The sequence below is a fragment of the Acomys russatus genome, chromosome 7 (assembly GCF_903995435.1).
Source record: "Acomys russatus chromosome 7, mAcoRus1.1, whole genome shotgun sequence".
Classification (NCBI taxonomy): Eukaryota; Metazoa; Chordata; class Mammalia; order Rodentia; family Muridae; genus Acomys; species Acomys russatus.
The window spans coordinates 39007428-39031883 of record NC_067143.1 but is presented as its reverse complement, the minus strand read 5'-3'; the positions used below and the strand labels follow the sequence as shown (position 1 = coordinate 39031883).

At 44.8% G+C, this 24456-nt stretch overlaps 1 protein-coding gene across 1 annotated transcript in view; it reads left to right on the top strand.

The window, feature by feature from the left end:
* Arnt2 (aryl hydrocarbon receptor nuclear translocator 2) overlaps positions 1 to 24456 on the top strand; it is a 152159-nt gene that overhangs the window by 98398 nt on the left and 29305 nt on the right. The window contains exons 7-11 of the mRNA XM_051148863.1: positions 348 to 413; positions 750 to 835; positions 17904 to 17980; positions 19443 to 19577; positions 21403 to 21477. Of these exons, the coding sequence (XP_051004820.1) occupies positions 348 to 413; positions 750 to 835; positions 17904 to 17980; positions 19443 to 19577; positions 21403 to 21477 (439 nt within the window). The remainder of the gene's footprint in view (positions 1 to 347; positions 414 to 749; positions 836 to 17903; positions 17981 to 19442; positions 19578 to 21402; positions 21478 to 24456) is intronic.

The following is a 24456-nucleotide window of genomic DNA, read 5'->3' as shown; positions in this document are numbered from 1 at the left end:
TTAGTAATCCTAGCATTGGAGATGCAAACCCAGGAGTGTCCCTGGGGCTCAGCCACCAGCCAGCCTCACTTGGTAAGCTGTATGCCAGTGAGAGATGTTATCACAAAAGATGCCTCCACATGCACATGCATGCACATATACCTGCCAACACACACACACACACACACACACACACACACACACACACACACACACATGCACCTACTCACTCTTGAATACACACACAAAGAACTTACAGCAATAGTAATTTTAACACTTTGCCTAATGCCCCTGATCTGTTTCAGAGGCACCATGTGTTTCGTATTTACTGCATCCTCACTGGTTCTAATACATATGTTGACTCGTAGGTGTGGAAATGCACCCTTGGACCACTTGCCCTTGAACAGAATAACCACCATGAGGAAAAGGTTCAGGTGGGCATTCCTTTCTATAATGTACTTGGGGACTATGCTAGTAGATGCCTTATTGGCACCATACTGGGGAACAGTTCAACTTGAAAAGGGGCTAAGAGTGGAGAGCCAGGAAGCCATGTGTCAGAGTGGCAGTGCCCGGGATGAGAACTGGGAGTTGGGTGGAACTGATGTGTGACTTTCAGCCCATATTGAAGGGTGTGAGTCAGGATGGTGGGGAATCAAGATTTAAATCCACTAATGAAACAAGGGTGCAGGTAGCTTGGATAGTAAAGGGGTCGTCAGCATCTTTCCTTGTTCCCATGTAATGAAGACAGCTTCATATCTCTCCTTTCTCAGGAATGGCCTTGGCCCTGTGAAAGAAGGAGAAGCCCAGTATGCCGTGGTCCACTGCACAGGTTACATCAAGGCTTGGCCCCCAGCAGGTGAGCAGAGCTGCTGACGTATTTCCAAGAAGGCAGATGTCTTTCCCTCCAACTGTAATACTGGGTTAAGAATACTCTTGAGGGAAAGGCAGGAAAGTATTTTCAGTTTTCTTTGTGGCTAGAATGTCATTTTTGTTACTAAAGAAAGCCCAGCTACCTGAAATACATTTCCAAAGCACTGATTATTCAAGGGTGAGAGGAGCCTTCTCATCATCAACCTCTAAAATGATAGTGTAGAGGTTTAAAGTGATAGTTGCAGCCATGTCCCCATAGATGCACACATCAAAATCACAGTAAGGTGACAGATAACAAGCACTGGCAAGCAAAGGGAGAGCTGAAGCCATCATACCTTGCTGGTGGGAATGTAAAATGTCATAGCCACTTGGGAAAACAGTCTCAAAATGTTAAGAATGCAGTTACCGTATGACTTCACAGTTTGACTCCTAGATATCAACCCAAAAGAATCGAAGACCTAAGTGTACAAAGAAATTTGAATATAAATGTTTATATATAATGTACAAAGTTAAAAACAACCCAAATATACACTAAGTGATGGATAGTTAAGTAGCCATGGACACTAAGTGATGGATAGATGAATAAAATGGCATGTATCTATACAGAGAATATTAAAGCACCAAAGTATTGCTCTGTGGCATAGTAACCACACACACACACACACACACACACAGAGAGAGAGAGAGAGAGAGAGAGAGAGAGAGAGAGAGAGAGAGAGAGAGAGAGAGAGAGAGAGAGAACACAAAGTCTCTGGTCATAATGATATTGAAGAATATATACCAATAGCCAGACTACTGCTTGGAAGAAATAAGAATAGTTTACAGTATGCTGGCCATTGGCAGGCAAAAGAAAATAAGGAACTGTAAGCTAACATGGCTTGAACTTCTTATTGTGGCTTTGCCTCTGCGGGGCAGTGAGCTGTGGATTGTGGAGTATGGAATGGATTTTGTTTTGGAGGGGATTGTACAGGGCCCCTCCCTGGCCAATGCAGATGTTCACAGTGATCCTTCCCTCACTGACTGCCTGACACTATGTGCCTTATAGCTAGAGTGATCGCACCTCTGCCCTGGCATGTTCATTTTTCCTTCATACTCACAGGTGGTCTGGAAGTAAAATAATTTCTCGATACAGCTTAAGGTTTTCAAAAAATGAAGTTTCAAAAAAGATGAAGTTTCCATGTCCACAAATACTGCTAGCATCTTACTACAGTTCTGAAATGTGCTGTGTAATCGTAACAATAATGATTGAGTGTTTATACCATAATTAGAACAGTCACAGCAGTGCTGTGGAATTGCCAGAGTCTGAGAACCTGCGATTCAAACTTCAGCAATCTAAACACTCCACATTGACTTTTTATGTATGTGTACCCATATATTCACTTATATACATAGATATGCATGGGCACAACCTCTCAATGTAATGTATATACATGCCCTTAAAAGGGTTTTTTCTATTTAAAACACTGTCTTGGTCTTTACTGGATTGCTATCACAAAATATTGCAGACTGTCTAATTTACAACGAAAAGAAATCTTCTTATAGTTATAATAGTGGGTACTGCAGGGCTAAGGGGCTGCATTTGACAAGGGTCTTCTTGCTCTGTGTCAGATTGTAGCAAAGGATGTCATCTGCGGAGAGAATTGACACCTGGCAACTGTGAGTTTAGGTCTCTCTCTCTCCTTTTATTGTATTGAATCTTGTTTTATTTTACTTTTCTTTTGAGACAGGGTCTCACTGTTTATCCTGGCTAACTTGGAACTCACAATATAAACCAGGCTATTCTCAAACTCACAGAGATCCACCTGCTTCTGCCTCACACACATAGCCCCCCTCTCTCGCTTTTATTTTATTTTATTTAGTTTATTTTTTTCAAGACAGGGTTTTCTCTGTGTAACCTTGGCTGTCCTGGAACTCTCTTTGTAGACCAGGATGGCCTCAAACTCACAGAGACCTGCTAACCTCTGTCTCCCTGAGTGCTGGGATTACAGTGTGCCACTGCTCCTGGCTTAGCCTCTGTCTTTTAAGAAGCCACTAACATCATCATTAGGTTACCATAGGATCTGATTTGACCCTCATTCCCTCCAAAAGGTCCCATCTCCAAATACCATCAACATATGAATTTGAGGTTTCAAGTTTTAACTCCTGAACTTTTGGCAACAATTTTATTTTTTTGTTATTGTGTATGGCTGGCTTTGCCTACATGTATGTCTGTACACCATGTACATGCTGTGTCTGCATGTCAGATCCCCTGGAAGTAGAGTTACAGATGGTGTGAAACACCATATTGGGAACCCAGTGCAGGTCCTTTGGGTGAGCAGCCAATGCTCTTAATCACTGAAGTACCTCTCGAGTCCCCTAAGAGACATCTTTAAACCAGAGGAAGCATAACTTACAAAACTACCACTTAAACTAGTTAATGATTCTTACCCTGCCAGGAAAATTCCTCTTCTGCTTCTGGACTCAATACTATGCCTTTCCACCCATGTATTTGGGCTCCTGGCCCATGATCTCACAGGAGTAATGCCACGTGAATGGTAAAACCTACTAAGACCCTGTGGACAGGAGGAAAGAGGCTGTGGCCCAAGATGCAGGCAGTGGCTGCACCCAGAAGATGAGTTCCCATGGAGCTGTGTGTGTTTCTGGGTTGTTGGTGTTAGCTTGTTTGGGGCAGAAGGACTTATTCTTCATCTTAAATACTTGTCCTTTAAACTGCCCCATAAGGAATGGTTGAAGGAGCCAGGGTGTTTCACTTAGAGAAAATGAGACATGATTTCTGTCTTCAAGTATTTGAGGGGGTGTCATATGAAGGAAGAATTGGTCTCAGGATAGTTCCAGAAGGCACAACTTGGAGCAAAAGAGGAAAGTTAGAGAAGAGAGAAGTGAGCCAAGGACATGAAAGGCATTTAAAAATGCAAGATGTACACATTAAGCTGGGGGAGGGCGGTTTTCATGGCTAGTCAGAACTGCACATTGAAAAAATTTGGTATTATCCTCTCTTACATTCTAATGGGTCAAAGAGAGAAAAAACAAATGATACACAGTGTTAGTGAAGAAAAGGCACTTTTTACACCACTGTTAGGATGTAAATTAGTACAAAGCTGGAGTGGAATAACTGAGCTGTATGTAACAAACATTTGACAATGTGTCACTTGTGTTACAGCACTCAGATTTGTGGAAATTTATTCTAACAAACTGACTAGCTGTGTCCATATATTATGTTCTTAAGCACTATTAACAATTATGAAAGCCCTAAATGAATCTAAATGCCACTGTAGACAAGTGGCTAAAATTCTGTGGCATCTCTATATACTAGCACACTGGACAGACACTAACAAGCATATTCAAGGATGTTTGAGGACAAAATAAAGCATAAGGAATTATTTTTAAAAGGCTGCAAGACATATACATTTTTGTTTTTTATATCATAAGTGAATAAAGCATACATATATGTTAAAACTGGAATATTAATCACATTTCTGCCTTTGGATTGTTGGAGCTTTTTCCTTTTCTGCTCATGTTTGCATTTTCCCTAAGTTTTACCTGATTTTAATAATAAGAGAAAAATGATGTTTTGAAGCATTATTCTGAACTTTCAAAAGAAGTGGCCTAAATGATCAGATGGCATTGTTTACAGTGAACTTAGAAGTACGTCACCGTACTGCCTTTTTGGTCTTCTCTTTTACTAGGTGTTTCTGTGAAGACAGAGGTTCTATAGAAGAAGGCCGTGTTCCTTTTTTCATGACTCATGCACTCCTACAGGGGACTCAGCTGCCCCTGTTGCCTTGTTCTGTGGCTGCCTATATTGTTTCTCAATTAATAGCTGCATTCTTAGCACAAATAACACTAGTTCTGGCTTACTGTTGGCATCCTAGAAGACCCGAGGGTATATGTTGTATCCATCTTCTCACATCCGTATATCATTCATATTTAGCAAACATCGTATTTATGAAGACTGGATGAAGGGATGCATGGATGGATGGAAGAATGAGTGAGTGGATGGATGGTAGAAAAAGAAAGGCTCTTGCTAAAAAGAAAAACGATGTGAATCTAGGAGCATGCGTGTGTGAAGGCATTCCTTGCTAGAGTTTCCAAGTTTATAGAAACCAGATTCGTGGAACTCTGGATGGTGAGGCAGTTCTGTGGCTTGGATGAGTGGCTAAAATGGAATCAGGACTCTCTCACCCATTGCTAAGGTCATGGGGTTGGGATGCTGGAACAGCTCACAGCTCACTGTAAGGGCTATCAGAAGACTTAGGAAGTTACCAGGCTGGCCCTGCTTGCTCACATGCGCAAGCTCTGCAATCAAACGATGACTAAGTTACGGAAATGAAGATATATGGCAGCTAACTAAAGTTACTATAAATATAAAACAGGGCCCATCTTGCCCCCTTAAAAAACTGCTTAGCAGCCAGGGAAGACTTCACTGTGCAAGCAGGAGCCTTGTGGACTTATTCCTTGGCTGTACCTTATAACATATGCACTCAGGCCTGGGTAGGTTAACTGTGCACTCACAAATCTTTCTTCTTCCCACCTATCCATGGTACACAAACCTCCAAGTAGATTCCCAAATATTCCAGAAGCCCTTTCTGTAACACTATAGCCTTCCCAGTTAGCCTGACAACACTTTGCACTGTAATGGTCCAGTGTTTGGAGTGGCACTAATAGGCATTGAGTTCCCTTGTCCCATCATGCAGTTTTAGTTTGTCAGAAACTGCTCGTGCAGGGTGGATTTTATACATTGGGGGTGTATGCAGTGGCTTAAGGACCTTAATTTCCAGAAGTGTGACTTATTTCCACCCACTGTCACCACCCAGCACCTTGCCTTTCACAGAGGGTTTATCTTCAAGCGGATGTTATTTCTAAGTTGGAAGCATGGCTTACCACCTAACAGTCCGTGTAGAATGCCTGGTAGCCTGGCAAAATTTCTGCACAAGAAAGCCAAGGTCTGACCCTGAGTAGGTGTCCCCAGGTCTGCTGACTTACCCCTGGGACCATCCAGACCTGGAAAGAGCTTGTGTTGGCACTAGGCACTTTCCTCACTGGTGATGTGGGTGTCTTTTTTTCTCACATTGTTGCTGACTTTCAGTAAGCCGTGGCCACAGAATGCCACAGGCTTGAGGTTATTTTGCAGTTCTGGCCAGAAGCCTCTGGGGTCAGACCAGTGCTTGTACTTCACCCAACATCTCCGCTCTGCCATGAGCTCATCTCCAATAGCTCTGGGCTGCTGGCAGTTTGCTTGTTGAATGCTCTGTTTGTTTTTCTACCATGTGAAAGTCTCCAAAAATTGCTTGTTGGTATTGAGGCCACTAAGTCACTGGCCATGGCTGGACCCCTGTGCTCCCCATCCACTCTGCCCTGCCTGTATGTGGCATGCTCAGGATCTCTTCAGACACCAAAGCCACAACACTAGCATCTCAGATGGAGAATGACCGTCACAGCCTACTAGCTTTTCATTGTCAGGCAGGATGAGCTGGCTCTTCCTGTTGCCTCTGTATATGTTTTCTGAGCTCCCACTACAGACCAAGTTTTTTTTTGTGACGTCCTGGGGGTCTTGAGGTGAGGCTGACACGGTGCCTGCTCACAGTCCTGTGGAGGGGACAAACTGACTTCCAAGTCAATGCAAAGCCGTAAGTCATAACCAAGGCACAAATTCAACTGATGGGATGTGCCAAGGCAAGCTTGTCTATCCTGCATGCCAGTCTGGCAAGCAGAGAAAGAGAATAACACTGAGATGAAGCATAGGGGTAAATGAAAAAAGGACATTGCTAGATAACAAATGTATTGCAAGCAAGGGAAATAATGTGAGCAGTGGAGGTCTGGACAGTAGCACTTTCCAGTGGAAAGACTGTCGAGAGCTAGGCTCAGGGAAAAGCCTTTGACCTGATTTATGTATTTAATTTTCATGAGCACCCTGATGTGGTGCAGACACTATTATTTCCTGCTTTCTAAACACCGAAGGACAGCATCGTGAAGCAGCTAGGCCAGTACACATGGCTAGTCAAGAAATAAGGTTGGGCTGTGCAGCCAGTCATCTTGGTGCATTTGCTGTTGTGCACCATGAGAGAAAGGGCTACTATGGCTGGGAGTGTGGGTGAAGCACACAGGACAGCATCAGATCTTGGGGCTTGTCTTAGTGTTTCTATTGCTGTGAAGAGACGCCATGACCCCAGCAAGTCTTATAATAGAAAATATTTCATTGGGGCTTGCTTACAGTGTAGAGGTTTAGACAATTATCACCATGGCAGGAACCATGGTGGTATGCAGGCAGACATGGTGCTGAAGGCGCTGAGAGTTCTGTATCTTTTTTTTTTTTTTTTAAAGAACATTTGTTTTTTGGTTTATTTTTTTAAGATTTATTTATTTTATGTATATAAGTACACTGTCTTCATGCACACCAGAAGAGAGCATCAGATCCTATTACAGATGGTTGTGAGCCACCATGTGGTTGCCAGGAATTGCAGAGGTCATCTCTCCAGCCCCAAGAGAGTTCTATATCTTGATCGGTAGGCAGCAGGAAGAGACAGTCTCACTAGGCCTGCCTTGAACATCTGAGGCCTCAAAGCCCACCCCCAGCAACACACCTACTCCAACAAGACCATACCTCTTAATAGTGACAATCCCTGTAGGCATTTGGGAGCCATTTTTATTCAAACCACTACAGGGCTGAGAGCTTAGATCCTTCCCTGGGTTTTGGGCATAGGGTTTTGAAGAGTGTTGTGTGGACTAGATGGGACATGCTTGGAAGCAGAGGGACCAGTGAAGACCAGTGTTTATGTCTCACCTTGGAAGAAAATGAAGCTGAAGGAAGCCAGTGGCTATGCTGATGTGGGGATGTGAAGTAGCTAGGATAATAGCAGGTTACAGGTGTCAGGGGTGGCAGTGGGCAAGGTCCACATGAGGCAGTTGGGGAAACTGAAACTCACACACAGGAAGTCTGATTGCAGAGTCTGTGTGCTCACACATCATTATTAAGCTTGACTGGCCTCTCTTACTCCTCAGTGTACAGATCTCTATGCGCTTTTGACTGGAATTTGTGCTTCTGTTATTAGGTCATTGTTATATTATACCATCTATTTAGATACCGTTATCTCTCTGTCTGTCGTCTGTCGTCTACCAAATCCACCTCTCAAGCCTATCATCTGCCTGTCAAATCTGTCATCCATCTTCTGTCATCTATCAGAACTGCTGTCTATGTAGTCCCACACACACATGCATGCTGGCAATGTGTATTAGACCTAGTGGATTGTTTTTAAAAAGAAAAAGGCCAGGCACGGTGGGGCATGTCTTTAATTCTAGTAATCGGGAGGCAGAGACTGGTGGATCTCTGTGAGTTACACCAGCCAGAGCTACACAGGGAAGTCTTGTCTCAAGAAGAAAAAAAAAGGTAAAAGAAGACGTGAAGTTGAGAAGGGGACATGGGACAGGAGTCCAAGAGGAGTTGGGAGTGAATACAATCAAAATATATTGCATACATGTATGGAATTCTCAAAGGATAAGTTAAAAGTCATTTAAAAGATTGTCATCTATCACCTATCATTTGTCTGTCACCAACCTATTTATCAGCTCTCATATCTACCATCTATTTATTCCTCAAACCTATTAGCATCTATCAAACCCCTCATCTGCCTTCGGTCATCCCTCTGTGTCACTTGCGTGTTACCTGCAGTTGACCAAGACTAAGCAGACCTCACTGGTCGTATTGCTTTTCTTCACACCATCACTCTGCCATTATTTCACCCACTCCGCCATGACAAGATGAGTCTCTGCATAATTTACATCTAGAAGGCCCACACTCCTGAATCCCTCCAGTTTAAGAATGTTCTCACTGCCCTCTGCAGTTGCAAAGAGAATTCTTGAGGTCACAGAGTTTCCAGGGGGCCCTTTCTCCAACATCCAGTTAGTTTCTACCTTCCGATGCACAGACAGCTGAGCCTGCCTTGTCTTTCTGCTCACAATCTCACCTTTCCCGATATAACACATGTAGGTTGTTTTCTGGAGTCCTTGAACTCAAAGCTTTGTTCAGATGCTCCAGTGAGGTTGTGTATGCTCATCTTAATGGCTAGGCTGATTCTCACCTTCATTGCAAGCTTGGTCTCTCCCTGCGAAGAAGTGTCCCTCCGGCTTCTGAGTTGCCCCTGTGTTTCCGGTGCTCTATGCCTGCCTCAAGTCCCACACCAACCTCTTGGGTCTACTTTGGCCCCAACTTAAGAGTTTTGTTCTTCATATTAATTTCTTGATCTGATCTTCTATTCATGGCTACCACTTACTTTTTTTTTTTTTCAAATGTGACAAGTGTGCTTTTCATCTCAACTTAGTCCTCACTGATGAAGTTGGTGTCTTTCTGCAAATATCACATCTTCTAGACTCCCAGACCACTTTAGGTTTTCCTGGCTCTTTTATAAAGCAAGTAAGTGCAGATGTTTGCTCTGGTTCCTCACCTTTTTCACGTGTTTCTGATTTCCATGTGACTGGCCATAGACATGTTACTGTAGGGTGGTCCATTCTGAGAGCTGAGAATTGTTCTAGCATCCATTGCATAGGTTCTATAAAGACCAGAGTAGCCTTGACAATCACAGAAGAGGAGTGTTTGGCTTTGTTGCGGTCTTAGGAACACCAGAACAAAGGTTCACTTGTCTCTTCCCAGGGCTGTAGCAGGAATGGCAAGTTATAAGTCACAAATAGCCCCAGGGAGAATCTTACAAATCTTCAGCCGTGCAGCGTCCTAGGAACTCAGGCTCTTCCAAGACTTGTCCCGCTGCTGGGCTCATCTCAAGCCAAGCTTACTCTGAGCTTTTGACTGCTCTGGTGTAAGCGTTCCACTCCTCGGCAGGCAGTCACAGGACTAGGGCTTCATTGTTTCATTCCTTAATATCAGCTGGCCTGATGCGAGCATCCTAGAATCGCCTGACCCTTGCTCACCTTCCCCAGTTTCCGGCACTGAGATATATTTCTTTCTATGGCACCTTTCATTGTAATTTGGGAGGGACAAGTAGGTACACCCATAAGCTTTGCTTTGCAAAATGGAAAATGCACTTTTAGGTTTACCAGGCAATATATACTGAAATACAAGATACCCACAGGTCAGCATTTTTTTTCCAAGCTATCTGCCAAGATAAACGTCCCTAGACCACAACAAAAGGATTCCATGCAATCCACTGGGAACCTTCACACTGCATCTCTCTCCTGGCAAATGGTACTCATTGACACAGCAAAGCGCCCGTCTCTGAGAAGCCTGCAGTGATGAAACCTCTTTATCTTTATTGAGACTGTTTCCCAAATGTGTTTTTGCAAAAAATATATTTTTCCCTAAAGTTTACAAATGTTCCTCAGGGAAGGCTTTGGCAGTGTGCCGTGAGCAAGTGCCCCGGGATGCCTGCAACCAGAAGACAGTTGTCCCCTCCCCTGCCTTTTGTTTTGTGAAATGTAAAAATATGTCTTAATTTGCATGAGGAATTGGGAGGCCAAGGACAACCTCTTTCCAGAGAGACTGAGAGAAACAGCCCCGCTTTCCACGTGTCTGTGTCGGGTTCCTGTAATCTTTGGTGAGGAATGAAGAAGCCTCCCTGCGCAGTGCTGACTTCCCTTCCCAACAGCAGTTTTCCAGCTTCAGCTCATTTGTGTTGTTTATATTCCCCAGATTGATTGTAGCTGGCGGAAGGGAAGGCGTGTTCCAAGGAGGGCGATGTCGTTTAATATGGGGCGACATGAGCTTGTGGCACTGATTCCGGGAAATCACTAAAATCTGCTAGAATATCTGCAGTTATCCTGTTCATGTTAAAGAACACTTTGCAGTTCCTGCCAGGGCGCCCTCCCTCCTGCCTTCTCTTCACCTTCTCTGGCACCCAGCGGTGGCCCCGTGGTCCTCCTCCAGGCAGGGCTCTGTTCCCCATGACACTGTTAAGCACTTGGCATTGGAATGAGCTGGGGGTATTTTCTCCCATCAAGCTGGTGAACTCTGAAGAGTAAGAACAGGTGCTGTTTCCCCTGCAGCAGTGTTAGGCTCCTTCTTAGTGCTTGTGCCTACAGAATGTCACTGACCACAGCCCCAGAGCCTGGGGCAGCATCACAAGCCAGGGCCTCCCGTCCTGAAGAAGCAGGTTCTTAGATCCTTCCCCAAGCATCGTTGAGCCCTGCACCTAGGCAGAGATCAGCACAGGGAGAGCCGCCTCAGATCCCAGGATGACCCATACCTCCTCTGCCAGTGCCGCAGGTGGCATAACTGATGGGGTTCTGACTGCATAAGAAAGCAGGCTGGCTGCATAAGCCACAGGGAGCTAACCATTGAGCAGCACTCCTCCAGGGCCTCTGCTTCAGTTCCTTACTCTAGGTTCCTGCCTTAGTTTCCCCGGATGATGGATGCTGACCTGTAAGCCAAGACGATCCTTTCCTCCCCGGGTGCATCATGCTGTTTATCACAACAGAAGCAAATGAGGACACTAGGTGTCTCGGTCAGAGGGTCTGTTGCTGTGAAGAGACTCTGTGTCCATGGCAACTCTTATAAAGGAAACGTTCGACTGGAGGCTGGCTGGAGTAGAGTTCAGCAGCTTAGTCCATTATAGTCATGGTGGGAAGCAGACATGGTGCAGGAGAGGTAGCTTAGAGTTCTGCACCTGAACCTCCAGGCAACAGAGAAAGTGACACTGGGCCTGGCTTGTGCATCTGAAACCCCAGAGTTCACTCCTAGTGACAAACTTCCTCCAACAGGGCCACACCTCCAGTAGTGCCACTCTCTATGAGCCTATGAAGCCATTTTCATTCAAACCACCACACTGGGTGTGTCGAGTCTCTGTGCACAATGCTCATGCGTCATATACATTTCCCCCACCAAATACCTACAGAAGCACTGTAGAATAAGGGAACTCATACCCATGTCACATGATAAGGGTGACTCACTGGTTTTTGAACTTCAGAGGGCCACAGGCTTTTGTCATCAATGGCGGAGTTGGAATTCTTGATTCAGGATAGTCCTGCTACCCCAGAGCTAAAGCCCATTATTAATGACCATTAATGACACTGCACATAGGGACATCGTCCTTCCAACTATGTAGCACCAAGCCCAGTAGCCATTTTCCTTGAAGAATATTTCCCTGGAGCCAGTTTTGCTCTTCAGTAGGTTGTTCATTAGGCCCCCTGGGAGACTGCCTATCTCTAACATCCAAAGAGAATCTTCTCACCATTGTTTTAAAAATAGGTGTTTGTGCCTTCACAAAGGAAGAGCAACTCTCAAGGCTCATCTAATGAAGTCTGATAAATATCTCCAGTGGATGCAGTTGCCAATTCTGTGTGCTCAGACTGTATATCACATTCCAGAAGGTCATTGTAAGTGACCAGAGGCTGCAGGCAGAGGCAGAAAGATACTGGCAGCAAGCTTACCCCGCAGCAAAAAAATCATCACACCTTCCTTCCAGGAATCTCTGGTCTCCCTGTCACACACTCCTCACAGTCACCTTCCTCTGATGAGCAGGTCACCATCAGATCTTGAGAGGCCATCACAGGAGCAAACACTAGCATCATTTTCATAAATGGCACTGAGGGGATGTGAATTGCTAACCTACAGGAGTTTTGATATTAAAAATAAGAACATTCGGACATAGTCAAAGCCAAGATGCACATGGCTGTATGGTAGCTATCTAAAGCCAGGGCAAGAGGAGAGATCAGGAAGTGGATGTTGGGAAATGTTTGAAAGGAAAAGAGACTTTTGTGCCTCAGACATTAAATAGTTGTCTTAAAGTAGCCCTAGAATAGGAGAGCTGGAAAGTAGATTTCTGGAGAAACGAGGGCTCACTGTTGGGGCCAGCTGTCATGATGAAGGAGGTACCATGGAACAGGAGATATCACAGAACCTGCAGATCAGCTGGCAAGGTCAGGGCCTTTCAGTAGGAAAATCATTGTTCCCCAGGGAGAGCAGAAGGAGGTAGTTCCAGCTCCAGCATCATTGGTTTGGGAGAGGGGAGCAGGGCAGTGGAGGCCAATCCCGCTGGACATTGAAAGTACATGCCATGGTGGTGAGAGGGGACAATGGAACAGGGCATGGGGCCACAGTAAGAGAGCAGATGACCAGAGCCTCATGTCCAAGGACAAGGAGTACCAGTGGACCAAGAGCATCTAAGCAGAGTATGGTGATGGGAGCTCTGATATCCTCTTAGGCAGGTGGCTGACTGGTGAAGGGAGAAGCTAGTAAAACTCACTGCGCTCGGGGCTGGAGAGATGGCTCAGAGGTTAAGAGCACTGCTTGCTCTTCCAGAGGTCCTGAGTTCAATTCCCAGCAACCACATGATGGCTCACAACCATCTGTAATGAGATCTGGTGCCCTCTTCTGGTGTACATGCAGGCAAAAAAATGTAATAAATAAATTAAAAAAAAAAAAAAAAAACTCACTGCGCTCCTATGAGCATCCCATCAACAGTAGCAGAAACCCCTCTTAGCTTTCCCTGAGAGAGCTACCACCAAAGTACCCTGCAGAGGAGCTTAAGAGTGACATGTCCTTTTCCCACCTCCTAACAGCCCTGGAAGTTTTCATCATCCTATAAGCTGCACCAGTCTGATATTTGGCATAAACTCAGAAGAGATGTGAGATTATCAATGAAATGTTCTTTTGTAGTGAAATTCCGTGTCCTTTGGGGGCACACAAACATTGTGGATGTTTCCATCTGAAGTGCTTGTTCGCGGCGTGCACTCTTTTTTTCCCCTGGGATGATTTGTGCCTTTCCTGTGTTCTTCTAGGAGACCTTGGTAGCACTGCATCCTGATCACTATGTGCATTGCTAACATTTCCTTCTAGCCTGAGTTTGCCTTTGACTCTCCTTTATGCTGTTTTCCAGCCCACAGAATGTTTTGTCTGCTTAGATGCAAAACTGCACCTCTGCCTTTCCTCTTTAGGACACGCAGAGCTTGCAACTCAGATGTCCTCCCTTGGGCTTCGAGTATAAAGAGTTTTAATGGCCTGGCCTTGAGGATGCTGCGCTGTTGAATTTTTTGTTTTGTTTTGTTTTGTTTTGTTTTTCAGCTCTTTTTTTTCCTCCTAAGAATTCTCTGGTGGCTGACCCTTCATTTCTCTTTGCTTGTATTACTTTTCTGCTGACCTGATCCAATCACAAACCGTCATTCCATCTTGTATGGTCTATAAAGGTAAACTGCAAAGCCTGCCAGTATATTGTATAATCAAGAGAGGCAAAGCAGCGTCTGTTGGCATAAGACTGAAAGGCCTAGGCTCCAGTGAGGGCCCATGGGATGTCTGCTGGGCCTGTAAAGAGACGTGTTCTCCTTAGCTGAGACTGTGGGCCTGCCATTCCCGGTGGAGAGGCTTTCCGTCTACAGAGATGCATAAAGTCTTCAGCTGGTGGCTTAGAAGATGAAGTGTATCTATACCAGACCCCTCACTGTATTATATTCTCCCTCCCCTTCCCCCCTCCCCTGAGCTCTGTGCCACCTGCAGCCACAGGAGCCTGTCCTCCCATCTCTGCTGATCTCGCCATGTATGTATGTTCATCTGATTCTCATGAACCCAAGGAGCTCCGCCCTACTCTGTCAGCAACAACCTTTTCCCAGCCATTGCGTTTTCCTTCACCTGGACCCTTTGCATTTGGACTTATAACAATTTTACATCTGTTTGTAACACAAAACAAACAAACAATCAAACAAAAGCAGTGCCAAGCATGGAAACCCTTTGAGTTATTAGTCAGGGAAATCCAAAAGAATTCCAAAATTGTATAGACTATTGGCCTTGCTTGCGCCCAGGATATGATGCTAAGAACTTCTTGCAGAAGACACAGGACTTGGAGGAATCGAGCTGGAACTGATCTGAAAGCCTCCTCTGAGAAGTATTGCAAAGTACTACAAACCATAACTATGACTGTCACAAAAAGATATAACCTATAGCCAAAGATGCAATTGTGGTACTTACATTTTGGGAGTAACCAACAGCCACTTAAGTGGACATAAGGCCCATTCAATAGCAGGGAATTCATGCCTGGTCCTTTAAATCTAGCCAACTACATGAGTCTGATGGAGCCTTGGGCCCTAAAGGAGAACTCACTACTGCCATGTTGCTAAACAATATAATTCTCAACTTCATTCTAAATATCTATCTTTATATTCCCAGGTAAATGTATCTCCAACCCTTCATCGATGAAATGTTTTGCTTTGCTTTGCTTTGTTTTTGCGGCAGACAGAGACCATCACAGAAATCTGCAACTGATCAAAGTGCAGAAAACAATTGAGTATGGGTGTTCATCTCCAATTGCTACATCTATAACCTATCTCCAATACCTAAGGCTCAAGGAGCATTGCAGAAAGGGTGGGGGGGAGATGATAAGAACTAGGATATCTGCTATGCAATAGTGCCTTCTGTCTATGACAGGGAGTTGCACTCTTGAAATCTTTTTTTCCCAATGAGTATTTTATTAAGCTCACACGAGGTAAGGGTAGAGCTCAGAAATACCTGTCCTGGCAATGAATGATACACAACAGTCCTCACCCAGGACCACATCCTCATTGGCTTCTCTGCTAGGAGCATCTCAGACTTACATCATTTTTATAATTACATAGTATCCAGAAGGGTAGTGGTAAGCTTGTTCCAAAGTTTAAGTCTTCTCAGAAAGTGGCAGAAAGTGCAGGGATGGCCTCATCTAGTGGAAACTGTTTTGTTTTCTTTTACACCCACGAAATATTAACAATATGGTCACCTAAACAAGAAGGCACAATGGCAATGCCAGATGACATCCCAACGTGAATGAGGGAATAATTTTAACAGTTGTAAAAGTGCAAGTATATAGAAGTATTTTGAACATTTCTGAAAATAAAAACAGGATTAAATACATGCTTAAAGCCTTTGCCTGTGCTTGGGGAGGATGAACTTCAAAGACTGTCAGTTCTCCTGAGGGTAAATTATAAATTTAATCAAACCTATTAGCAATGCCATCAAACTATTTTATGAAGTTAGGTAAGTTGATACTAAGTTTCATGTGGAAAACTACATTCAATAGGAGCCAGGAAGGAGGGAAAGAATGAAAGAAGTAAGAAGGAGAGAGAGAGAGAGAGAGAGAGACAGACAGACAAACAGAAGGCCCTACAGGGAAAGCGCTATCAGACAGTAGAACATACTAGTATCTCTGGAACTCAGGTAGTATGGCACTGGAGCTGGGTTGGATTACTGACTGGTAGAATATAAAGCGAAGTCCAAATTAGACCCAAACATGCATGGAGATTTATTACAAGATGAAAATAGCCTCTCAGACTACTGTGCTTTAAACAAATATTAGTGGGATAGCTGAAGAGTCACATATTTAAAGACAAACATGAATATGTATCTCATCCCTTACACAAGAGTAATTGAGTGCTGAGACATCTCAATGTAAAAGTTGAGGCCAGGAAAGCACCAAAAGGAAGCAAGGAAGAATCTTTTTTAATCTCTATGTGAGAAATGGCTTTCTAACTATGGCTCAGACTTATTATTGTAATCAAAGTTAGAAGACAAAAGACAATGTAGGAGAACATATTTACAGCATCTCCTTCTGCAGAGACAACCCTATAAATGTGAGACCTAGCATGGCAGTGCATAGCTATAATCCTATCTTTTGGGAAGTGAAGACCAGGTAAGAAGTTCAAGGTCATCCTCGGCGACATCCCAAGTTGAAGGCCATCCTGGGATATAGGAAACCTGTCTCAAAAACGACATTGGGAGATGAGGTAACCAAAACCCCAACAGAACAATGAGGAAGAACATGAATGGACAATTCATTAAAACTCAAACATGTACAAGCAGTTCTAAACATAAAGTGATGTTCAGACGTAACTACAATTACTGAAATGCAAACTAAGTCATCTATTCTTACCTGTCAGACTGACAAATTGGCACATTCTGTGGGCCAAGAACACACAGAAACAGACTTTCAGACATCAGTGGCTGGAATGCAAACTGGTGCAGTCCTTCTGGAAGGAGTTTAACAAAGCTTTATTTTACCCAGCAATCCCACTTCTAGAGACCTGCCACCCTCCAGGTACAACTCCAGCGATAAAAAAATGCATACGTGCTAGAATGCCCATTGCTTCTCACTGCACAGCACCGAAAAGACCTCACCATTCACACCGGAAGGAAGGTTAGATAAACATGGCGCCATCAGTACAACTGTGTGCAGTGTAGTCATGAAAAGAAACTGGGAAAGAACTAGTTCTGTCAACAAATCTGGAAGGTTTCCAAGATGTACCATGTGTGTCTGTATTTATGTATGTTTGTGTATATACAAGCACATATTTGTACACATATATGTAAGTACATGTGGAGGCCAAAAGGCCATTTCAGGTGTTGTTCTCTGGGTGTCATTCACTTTGTTTGTTGGTTGGTTTGTTTGTTTGTGACAGAGTCATTCAGTGGCCTGGAACTCACCAAGTAATCTAAGCTGGCTAGATAGGTAGCAAGCCCCAAGGATCTGTTTATCTTTGCATCTTTGCTAGGATTACAAGTGTGCACCAACAGACATGGCGGTTCATGACTTTAATCTCAACACTCAGGAAGCAGAGACAGAAACATCTCTGTAAATTTGAGGCCAGCCTGGTTTACATAGCAAGTTCCAGGACAGCCAAGGCTGCATAGTGAGGCCTTGCCACAAACAAGCAAAAAAAAAAAAAAAAACCAACAACAACAAGTTGTGCACCAGCTCTGATGGTCTTTGATTCTCTGTCAACAGAACAGTGAATTGTTTGCATAATCAACGACACCTATCTAGGCTTCTGACTGGTATTTCGCTCAGTGAAATTGTGCATACGTAGAGATGAGTGACTTTCATCTTACCCTCCTTCGATGCCTCTGTGGTTATCCACGGATGCAGATGGCGATGTACCATGAAATCACAGCACCGAAAATACCTCATCATTCACACTGTGAGGCAGAGAGGAACAGGAAGCAGTGTAGGGCTGCTGAGTCGCTGGCTAGCTTCCCAGTGCTGAGTGGCAGCATTGGATCTGTATTTTCAGTTGCATGAATGAAGTGGTGGGTGCTCTCCCCACTTAGCCAGTAACTTCGGGTGTGTTGATGATGCTGGCATATCTCATTTCAGGAATGACCATACCTGAAGAAGACGCTGATGTAGGACAAGGCAGTAAATATTGCCTTGTGGCAATCGGGAGGCTCCAGGTAAGCAAAAAAAAAAAAAAAAAAATGCCTTTCTCTTTTGTCTTCGATGAGGGCTTGTTACTACACAGGACAAGAGACTGAGTTTGGATGCCCCTTCATTTGGAACTCCTGTGTGCTCAGTATTTGTGTCTCACTCTGGGTCAAAAATAAGGCTAAGCCTGAATCAAAAAAGTACCATGAGAGATACACCACAGAGACCTCTCTCCCACCCACAGCAGTTAGTTCTTCTGGAAGTTACATCCATACTAACCACCTTTAAAGTCTCCCAGGGGCCTTGTGGAATGAAGTCCAAACTCACCGTTCCACCCTGCTCTCCTGTCTCCTTCCCATCTTACCACATCCTCTTACTAATCCACACCATTCCCTTCTTATGAGGCCACCACGTGGCTCCCCACCTCTGTGGGTATTTTCAAGCTGTTCCTTCTACCTTCTGTTTCTTAGTTGCCCTTCTGCTTTCAGAATTCCTTCTCTGCACTTCCTACATCCCTGTGTACCTTCTTCATCCCTGAAGACCTAACGAAATGACTGCCCATCCCCTTAGTTAACACTGTCTCTCGCTACCGTATTCTCTCATAACACAGTAGCACTTCACCTACACACACTGTGTGCTGGGGGTAACCACGAGCATGCTTGTGCCTTACTTGGTCCTCTGGTTTAGGGATCCTGTCTTGTTAAAATCTAATTTACTTGAGGCTGGAGAGATGGCTCTGTGTTAAGAGAATCGAATGCTATTCCAGAGGACCCAGATTCAAGTCCCAGCACCTACATGGCAGCTCCCAGCTGCCTGCAACTCCAGTCCCAAGCACACAAGTGATACACAAACATATATGCAGGCAAAAGACTCATACACACTTAAGTAAATAAATGAAGCTTTAAGTGTTTTTAATTTATTTGGTATCTGATATACAGTAGCCACTCAGTCAGTTGGCTCATTCATTCTTCCACTGACATTGAGGATGTTTTCCACATTGACAAAAGGAGGCACAGTTGACAGACGCCAGAAGGCTCACATTTCACGTCCTTGCTCTTCTAAGTCTGACCATTTTCAAACAAACAAAGTAATTTCATTCACATAAAACAAACATTGGATCTTCACTGGCGTGTGAAATAAGAGTGCTCGGGTGACTTCTGTCCGGAAATACATACTCTTCAAGTCTCTACACCAGTTGCAGAGGAGTACATGAGAGAGGGAAAAGGAAACATCTGCTGGCATCAACCATTTGCCAGCATAGGGGCCAATATCTCTGTTGCCATCACAAATACCCCATGGCATTAGAACTTGTTGTAAGTGTTCATTATTCCCACTGACTAACAAGGAAGCAAATGCTGAGGAAGAAAGTGGCCAAGCATGAATCAAATCCCTCACCCTCACTCTTCCAGTGACACAGAAAGATGTGTGGACTTTAGCTATGTGGACTCTTGCCATGTTCTAACCTGCATCTTTATCAACCCTCCATTCCAGGTGACCAGCTCTCCTGTGTGCATGGACATGAGTGGCATGTCAGTGCCCACAGAGTTCCTGTCACGCCATAACTCTGACGGGATCATCACATTTGTTGACCCAAGATGCATCAGTGTGATTGGCTACCAGCCCCAGGTCAGTGGCTAGCCCTAAGCTCCTGATAGCTAGTGAAAGACGTAACTTCACTCAAAATGTGTGTCTCTTACTTGTTCAAGGTTCAGCACAATGACATCAGGGAGAAATGACATAAGAGTCCAGATTCCCTGTTTAGTGATGCTGACATCCTTCATAAGCCCAGTTGTTCATTGGAAGACAACACTGCTTTAAGTGTCCTAGCCTTTCTGTTGATCCAGCTGAGTTTTCACAAAGGATGGAGAGTTAACATCAGTTTATCTTAATTACAAAGCTTGTCTGTGTCTGATGTCTGTCAAGATACCCAAGGGATGTTGCGTTGTCCTTTGGGGCATATCTTCAAGATCCTTTCTAGAAATCACTGACGTGAGAAACACAGAAAGTCATGAGCCACCCAGGTGAAGCAAGAAACCACACTACATGTAGTGCAAAAACATGAGCCATGCCCTTAGCCTAAGGACCTCCACTTGGAGGAGACACTTAGGGGACAAGTGTCCTAAGCCTAAGGACCTCCACCAGAGGAGACACTTAGGGGACAAGTGTCCTAAGCCTAAGGGGGACAAGTGTGGGGAGTATGGAGAGGTTATTGAATGAGTATTGATTTCTTAGACGAATCGTGTTTTGGGTTTGCAGTGTGATGAGACATTATTACATTAATGCTAAAAGACTTTATGGAAAAGTGTTACAGGATCTACAACTTATTGTCAAGAGATCACACACACACACAATCTCTTGTCTGCATTTGTGTGTAGACATCTATAAAGAAAACAATAAAATATCAGTAACCTATTGACAATTGAATCAATGCAATGGATATGCAGGTGTTTTATATATATATATATATCCTTTTACCTTTTCTATAGAGTTTTTTAAAAATAGAAATCATTAAAAGAAAAAGGAAAGGCATGGCTCTTTGTTCTAAGGAACAGACTTTGGGAAACTTTGGGATGTGAGTTATCGTAATTGCATGTGTGTTTTTATTTTACTTACTTAACTTTTTGTTCATGCTGGAATCAGCCCTGTGTGTAGACTTTAGAGCTAGGAACAGTCCAAAGCAGAACTATTAGAGCCTTTCGATAATTCTGAAGCTAGATTCATGCAAACTGTGACCTCTCAGATAGAATAAGGTGAAAGTCGATGACCCCTGACAGCAGCGCATTTCTGGACAGACCCATGCATCCGGCAGCAGCTCCCCTGAGAGTCTGCACACCTGGGGCATAGGAACTGCCCTTTGCTGCTGAGTCAGCTCACTTCAAGCAATGTGTGCGGATGCTCTCCTCTTCTGCTATTAAAGACACTTCCCCAGTGCATGCTCAGAATTGCCCTTCGATGGTTTTTTTTTTTTCTGTTCCTATTCACTGTTAAACACACACACGAGTTTTAAATGAAGGCTGGATCTTTCAGACAACACTCGGACTAATGAAAGTCAATAATGAACAGGCTTGCGGCAAGCACAGTTATCATAGCCTCATTCAGCCACTGGTTTCCATACTTAAACAGTTTTAGTTTTCGTAGGCAGCGTATCTGTCCTTGAGCTTTCTTTGGATGTTTTTTTAAAAATATGTTGATTGCAGTTTGCCTCTCCAAGGCAAACAGAAATAAAGTTGTGTTGTGAAGCTGCTGATCTAGCGCCCAAGTAAAATTAGAAATAAGTGAGGACTGAGCCAGGAGAAATTAGAGTGGATGCAAGGAAACCAACTAACTCCTCAGCAGACAGGAGGAGGAAGATCATTTTATGTTTAAGACTAAGGTGGAGACACCTTTGTCTCAGGGTAGGGGTAAGAGATAGACTGGACTTTGGGTTATTTAAGCTCTCTGTCCCTTTTAGGACCTTCTGGGAAAGGATATTTTGGAATTCTGCCACCCTGAGGATCAGAGCCACCTACGGGAGAGCTTCCAGCAGGTATTGCTCATGGCCGTTTCTGCTGCTGCTGAGTGAGGTACCTAGGGGGATGGCTAGAGGCCTACTGTGAGCCACCAAGCTAGGATGGCTAGAGAGATGAAGGCTTACTGTGCGCCACCAAGCTGGAGCGCCGTACCACGGTGTCAGCCAGCCATTCTGGGTAAGATTTCAAGCATGAGGGTAAGATATATGAGGAAGTCATTGCTATGTGGCAGAAGTGGAGGACAGGCTCTGAGTAGTCTCCCCAAGCACCAAGGCTAGAGAGGGTAGCTTGAGAGAAGAGCCAGCTCCCAGGGCAGGGATCAGCCGACGTGAATTGTGAAGGGAGAATACAATAGAAATGAGAGAATATACCAGAGAGATGGGCCAGTGCCAGACGTACTGACATGGCCAACTAGAAAGATCTTTGGCAACTCCTAGGCCTGACAAGGAGGAACTGGCTGGCAACGAGACCAGACAGGCCAGATCTGAAGCCTTTTGTGTCATGCTATAGGGCCTCAGTTCTCTCCCAGGCCACATAAAGGCAAGTAGCAATTCCGTTGAGTATAAGCAGAACAAGGCTTTGAAGAGCCAATTGGAAAGCCCAGATATGCAAATAAATGAAAACAAAGATAAATCAGAAGACCGTTAAAGTTAGTGATGGGTCCCAGAGCTTTGTAGGGAATTAGACATGGGAGGCAACTTAAAGACAGAATCGCTCAGACAGGCATAGTAAGGGAGAGGCAGCCCGGCAGCATGGCCACCACAATAGTGGCACTCTGTACAACATTTCTCCTTACTGAGCACATGCTCTGGCAGGCACCCGTAGCATGGGTCACAGGAGGAAGATCTGCTGGTTCCTAGAGTTGGGGCAGGGAACAGGAGAGGCTCACTGAAGCAAAGGACCAGAGTATCACATTTGGGTGAGGTGGAGCTGATTGAGAATGAGGCCTGTCGGCTCCTGAGTTGGCCTGGGAGGATGGGAGAACTCTTTGCACCAGACTCTGACATACTCCAGGAAAAGGGGGAAATGGACATAAGGAAAGAGACCTGTGGATCACTTTTCAAGAGGAGCAATCTGTTGTCATCCATTGGCGTATGGGCTTAGTTTAGCATTTGCTTTGTAAGGGTCTCAGGCCCAGCCAGTGGAAGGCTTCCCCATCTGCAGAGACCTTGCCCTCTAGCTACATACCCACATGGGCAGCACTGTGGGGTCCCCTTCCTCCATGTTCTCACTTCCGATCTTCCGGTGGCACTCTTCCCAGTTTCCTTCCTGCTTCTGGTTTCCCTTCCACTTCCCAGCCCCTGTTTGGTTTGCTTCCTCACTTGCTTCTGCAGCAGTGATGAGCGGGCCCGACACCAACACTGGATGGCCCCTGGACTCTTGTCTTCTGGCCTCATGCTGGCCTTCTTCCAGGCAGCTCTTCACCTCTCCGTTTGGGGACCCAGGGTTCTCCAGACCCAGCATGCTGTGTCTTCCTCACGCTACTCCCAGCCAATTGCTCGGGTCAAAGGTCATCATCTCTTAGGCACTGACCACATGATGGGCACTCCTGGACCACCTTCACAAGAATGATGTCCACCCCTCTCCTGTCTAACTGTCTCAGGTGATCCCTTGCTGTGTCTCGGCCTCTGTCATTCCACTCCAAGCCTTTGTAAAAATACAAACTAGATTTAGTCGCTTTTTTTTTTTTTCATTAAAACTTGCCAACAATGGTCCATGTCCCCAGAGTTTAATGCAAGTTTCTTCCCATAGCTTCTGGCTCCACGTAAGCCTAGTCCCATTCCATCCTCTATTGGACACTACTCCTCAGTCACATTGGCCTTCTCTCAGGTTTTGGTTTTTGTTTGGAGTTGGAGGGGGAGCTTCAAGATAGGAATTCTCTGTGTAGCCTTGGCTGTCCTGGACTGTCTTTGTAGACCAGGCTGGTCTCAAATTCACAGCATCCACCTGCCCTTGCCTCCCTAAGTGCTGGGGTTAAAGATGTGTGGGCTGGAGAGATGGCTCAGAGGTTAAGGGCAACTGGCTGCGCTTCCAAAGGTCCTGAGTTCAATTCCCAGTAAACCCATGGTAGGTCACAACAACCTATAATGAGATCTTCTGGTGTGCAGGTGTACCTGCAGGCAAAACACAGTATACATAATAAATCTTAAAAAAAAAAAAAAAAAAAAAGATGTGTGCCGCCATGCCCGGCTTCTCTGTTTCCCATCCTTTCACTGTGACTGAGCCATTCCCTGGCTGGAATACAGTCATCTGTGCTTCATGACTGATCACTTTCAAACCACCAGATCTGACCAGTGACTAAAAAAGTGGTCTCATCCTCCCCTCCTCTGCCCCTTGTTTCTCCTTTACCATCTGCCATTTCCTTTGTCCGCTTCCTCTTTTTTGGTCTCCTTCACTGAAACCTGGCTTTACTGTGGGCAGACACCCTGTCTGTACTTGCGCACACCACTCCGTGAGGGTGGATTTTAACCAAGCTGCCTAAATAGATCAGAACTTACAGCAGGTGGCTCCCATTTAGGGAAGATGTGAAATCAGAATGGTAAGACTTTCCCAGGATGCTTTGTGCCACATTTGCTAAGTGTGTGTACGTGAAGATAACTTTGCATAGGGCTCTGTTGGTTTCACCTTTCTGAGTGTATGGATGTGAATCTCTCCTGGGGATGGGCCTGTCATCCTGTTTCCAGTAACTATTCAGATTCTTCTTCTTGTGTGTTCCCATGGAATCCCCAACCCTACCCCATAAATGCTGTCACCATAAATGCTGTCACCTAGTAAGCTATGGGGTTAAGAAAGTTTTGGGTGTCATCCACCACCACAGCTATCATGACAGAGCATGTCCAAACAGAAAGGATGGGTGCAGAGTAGGAGCCTACGCGACGTTTTTTGCTTCCATTTGACTTCTTGGCAAACTGACTGAGAAAGGGGCTCTGGGAGTAGACACATTCCTGGCCCCTGGGAAGCTACACTGACACCACACTCAACTCAGAACTTGTGTG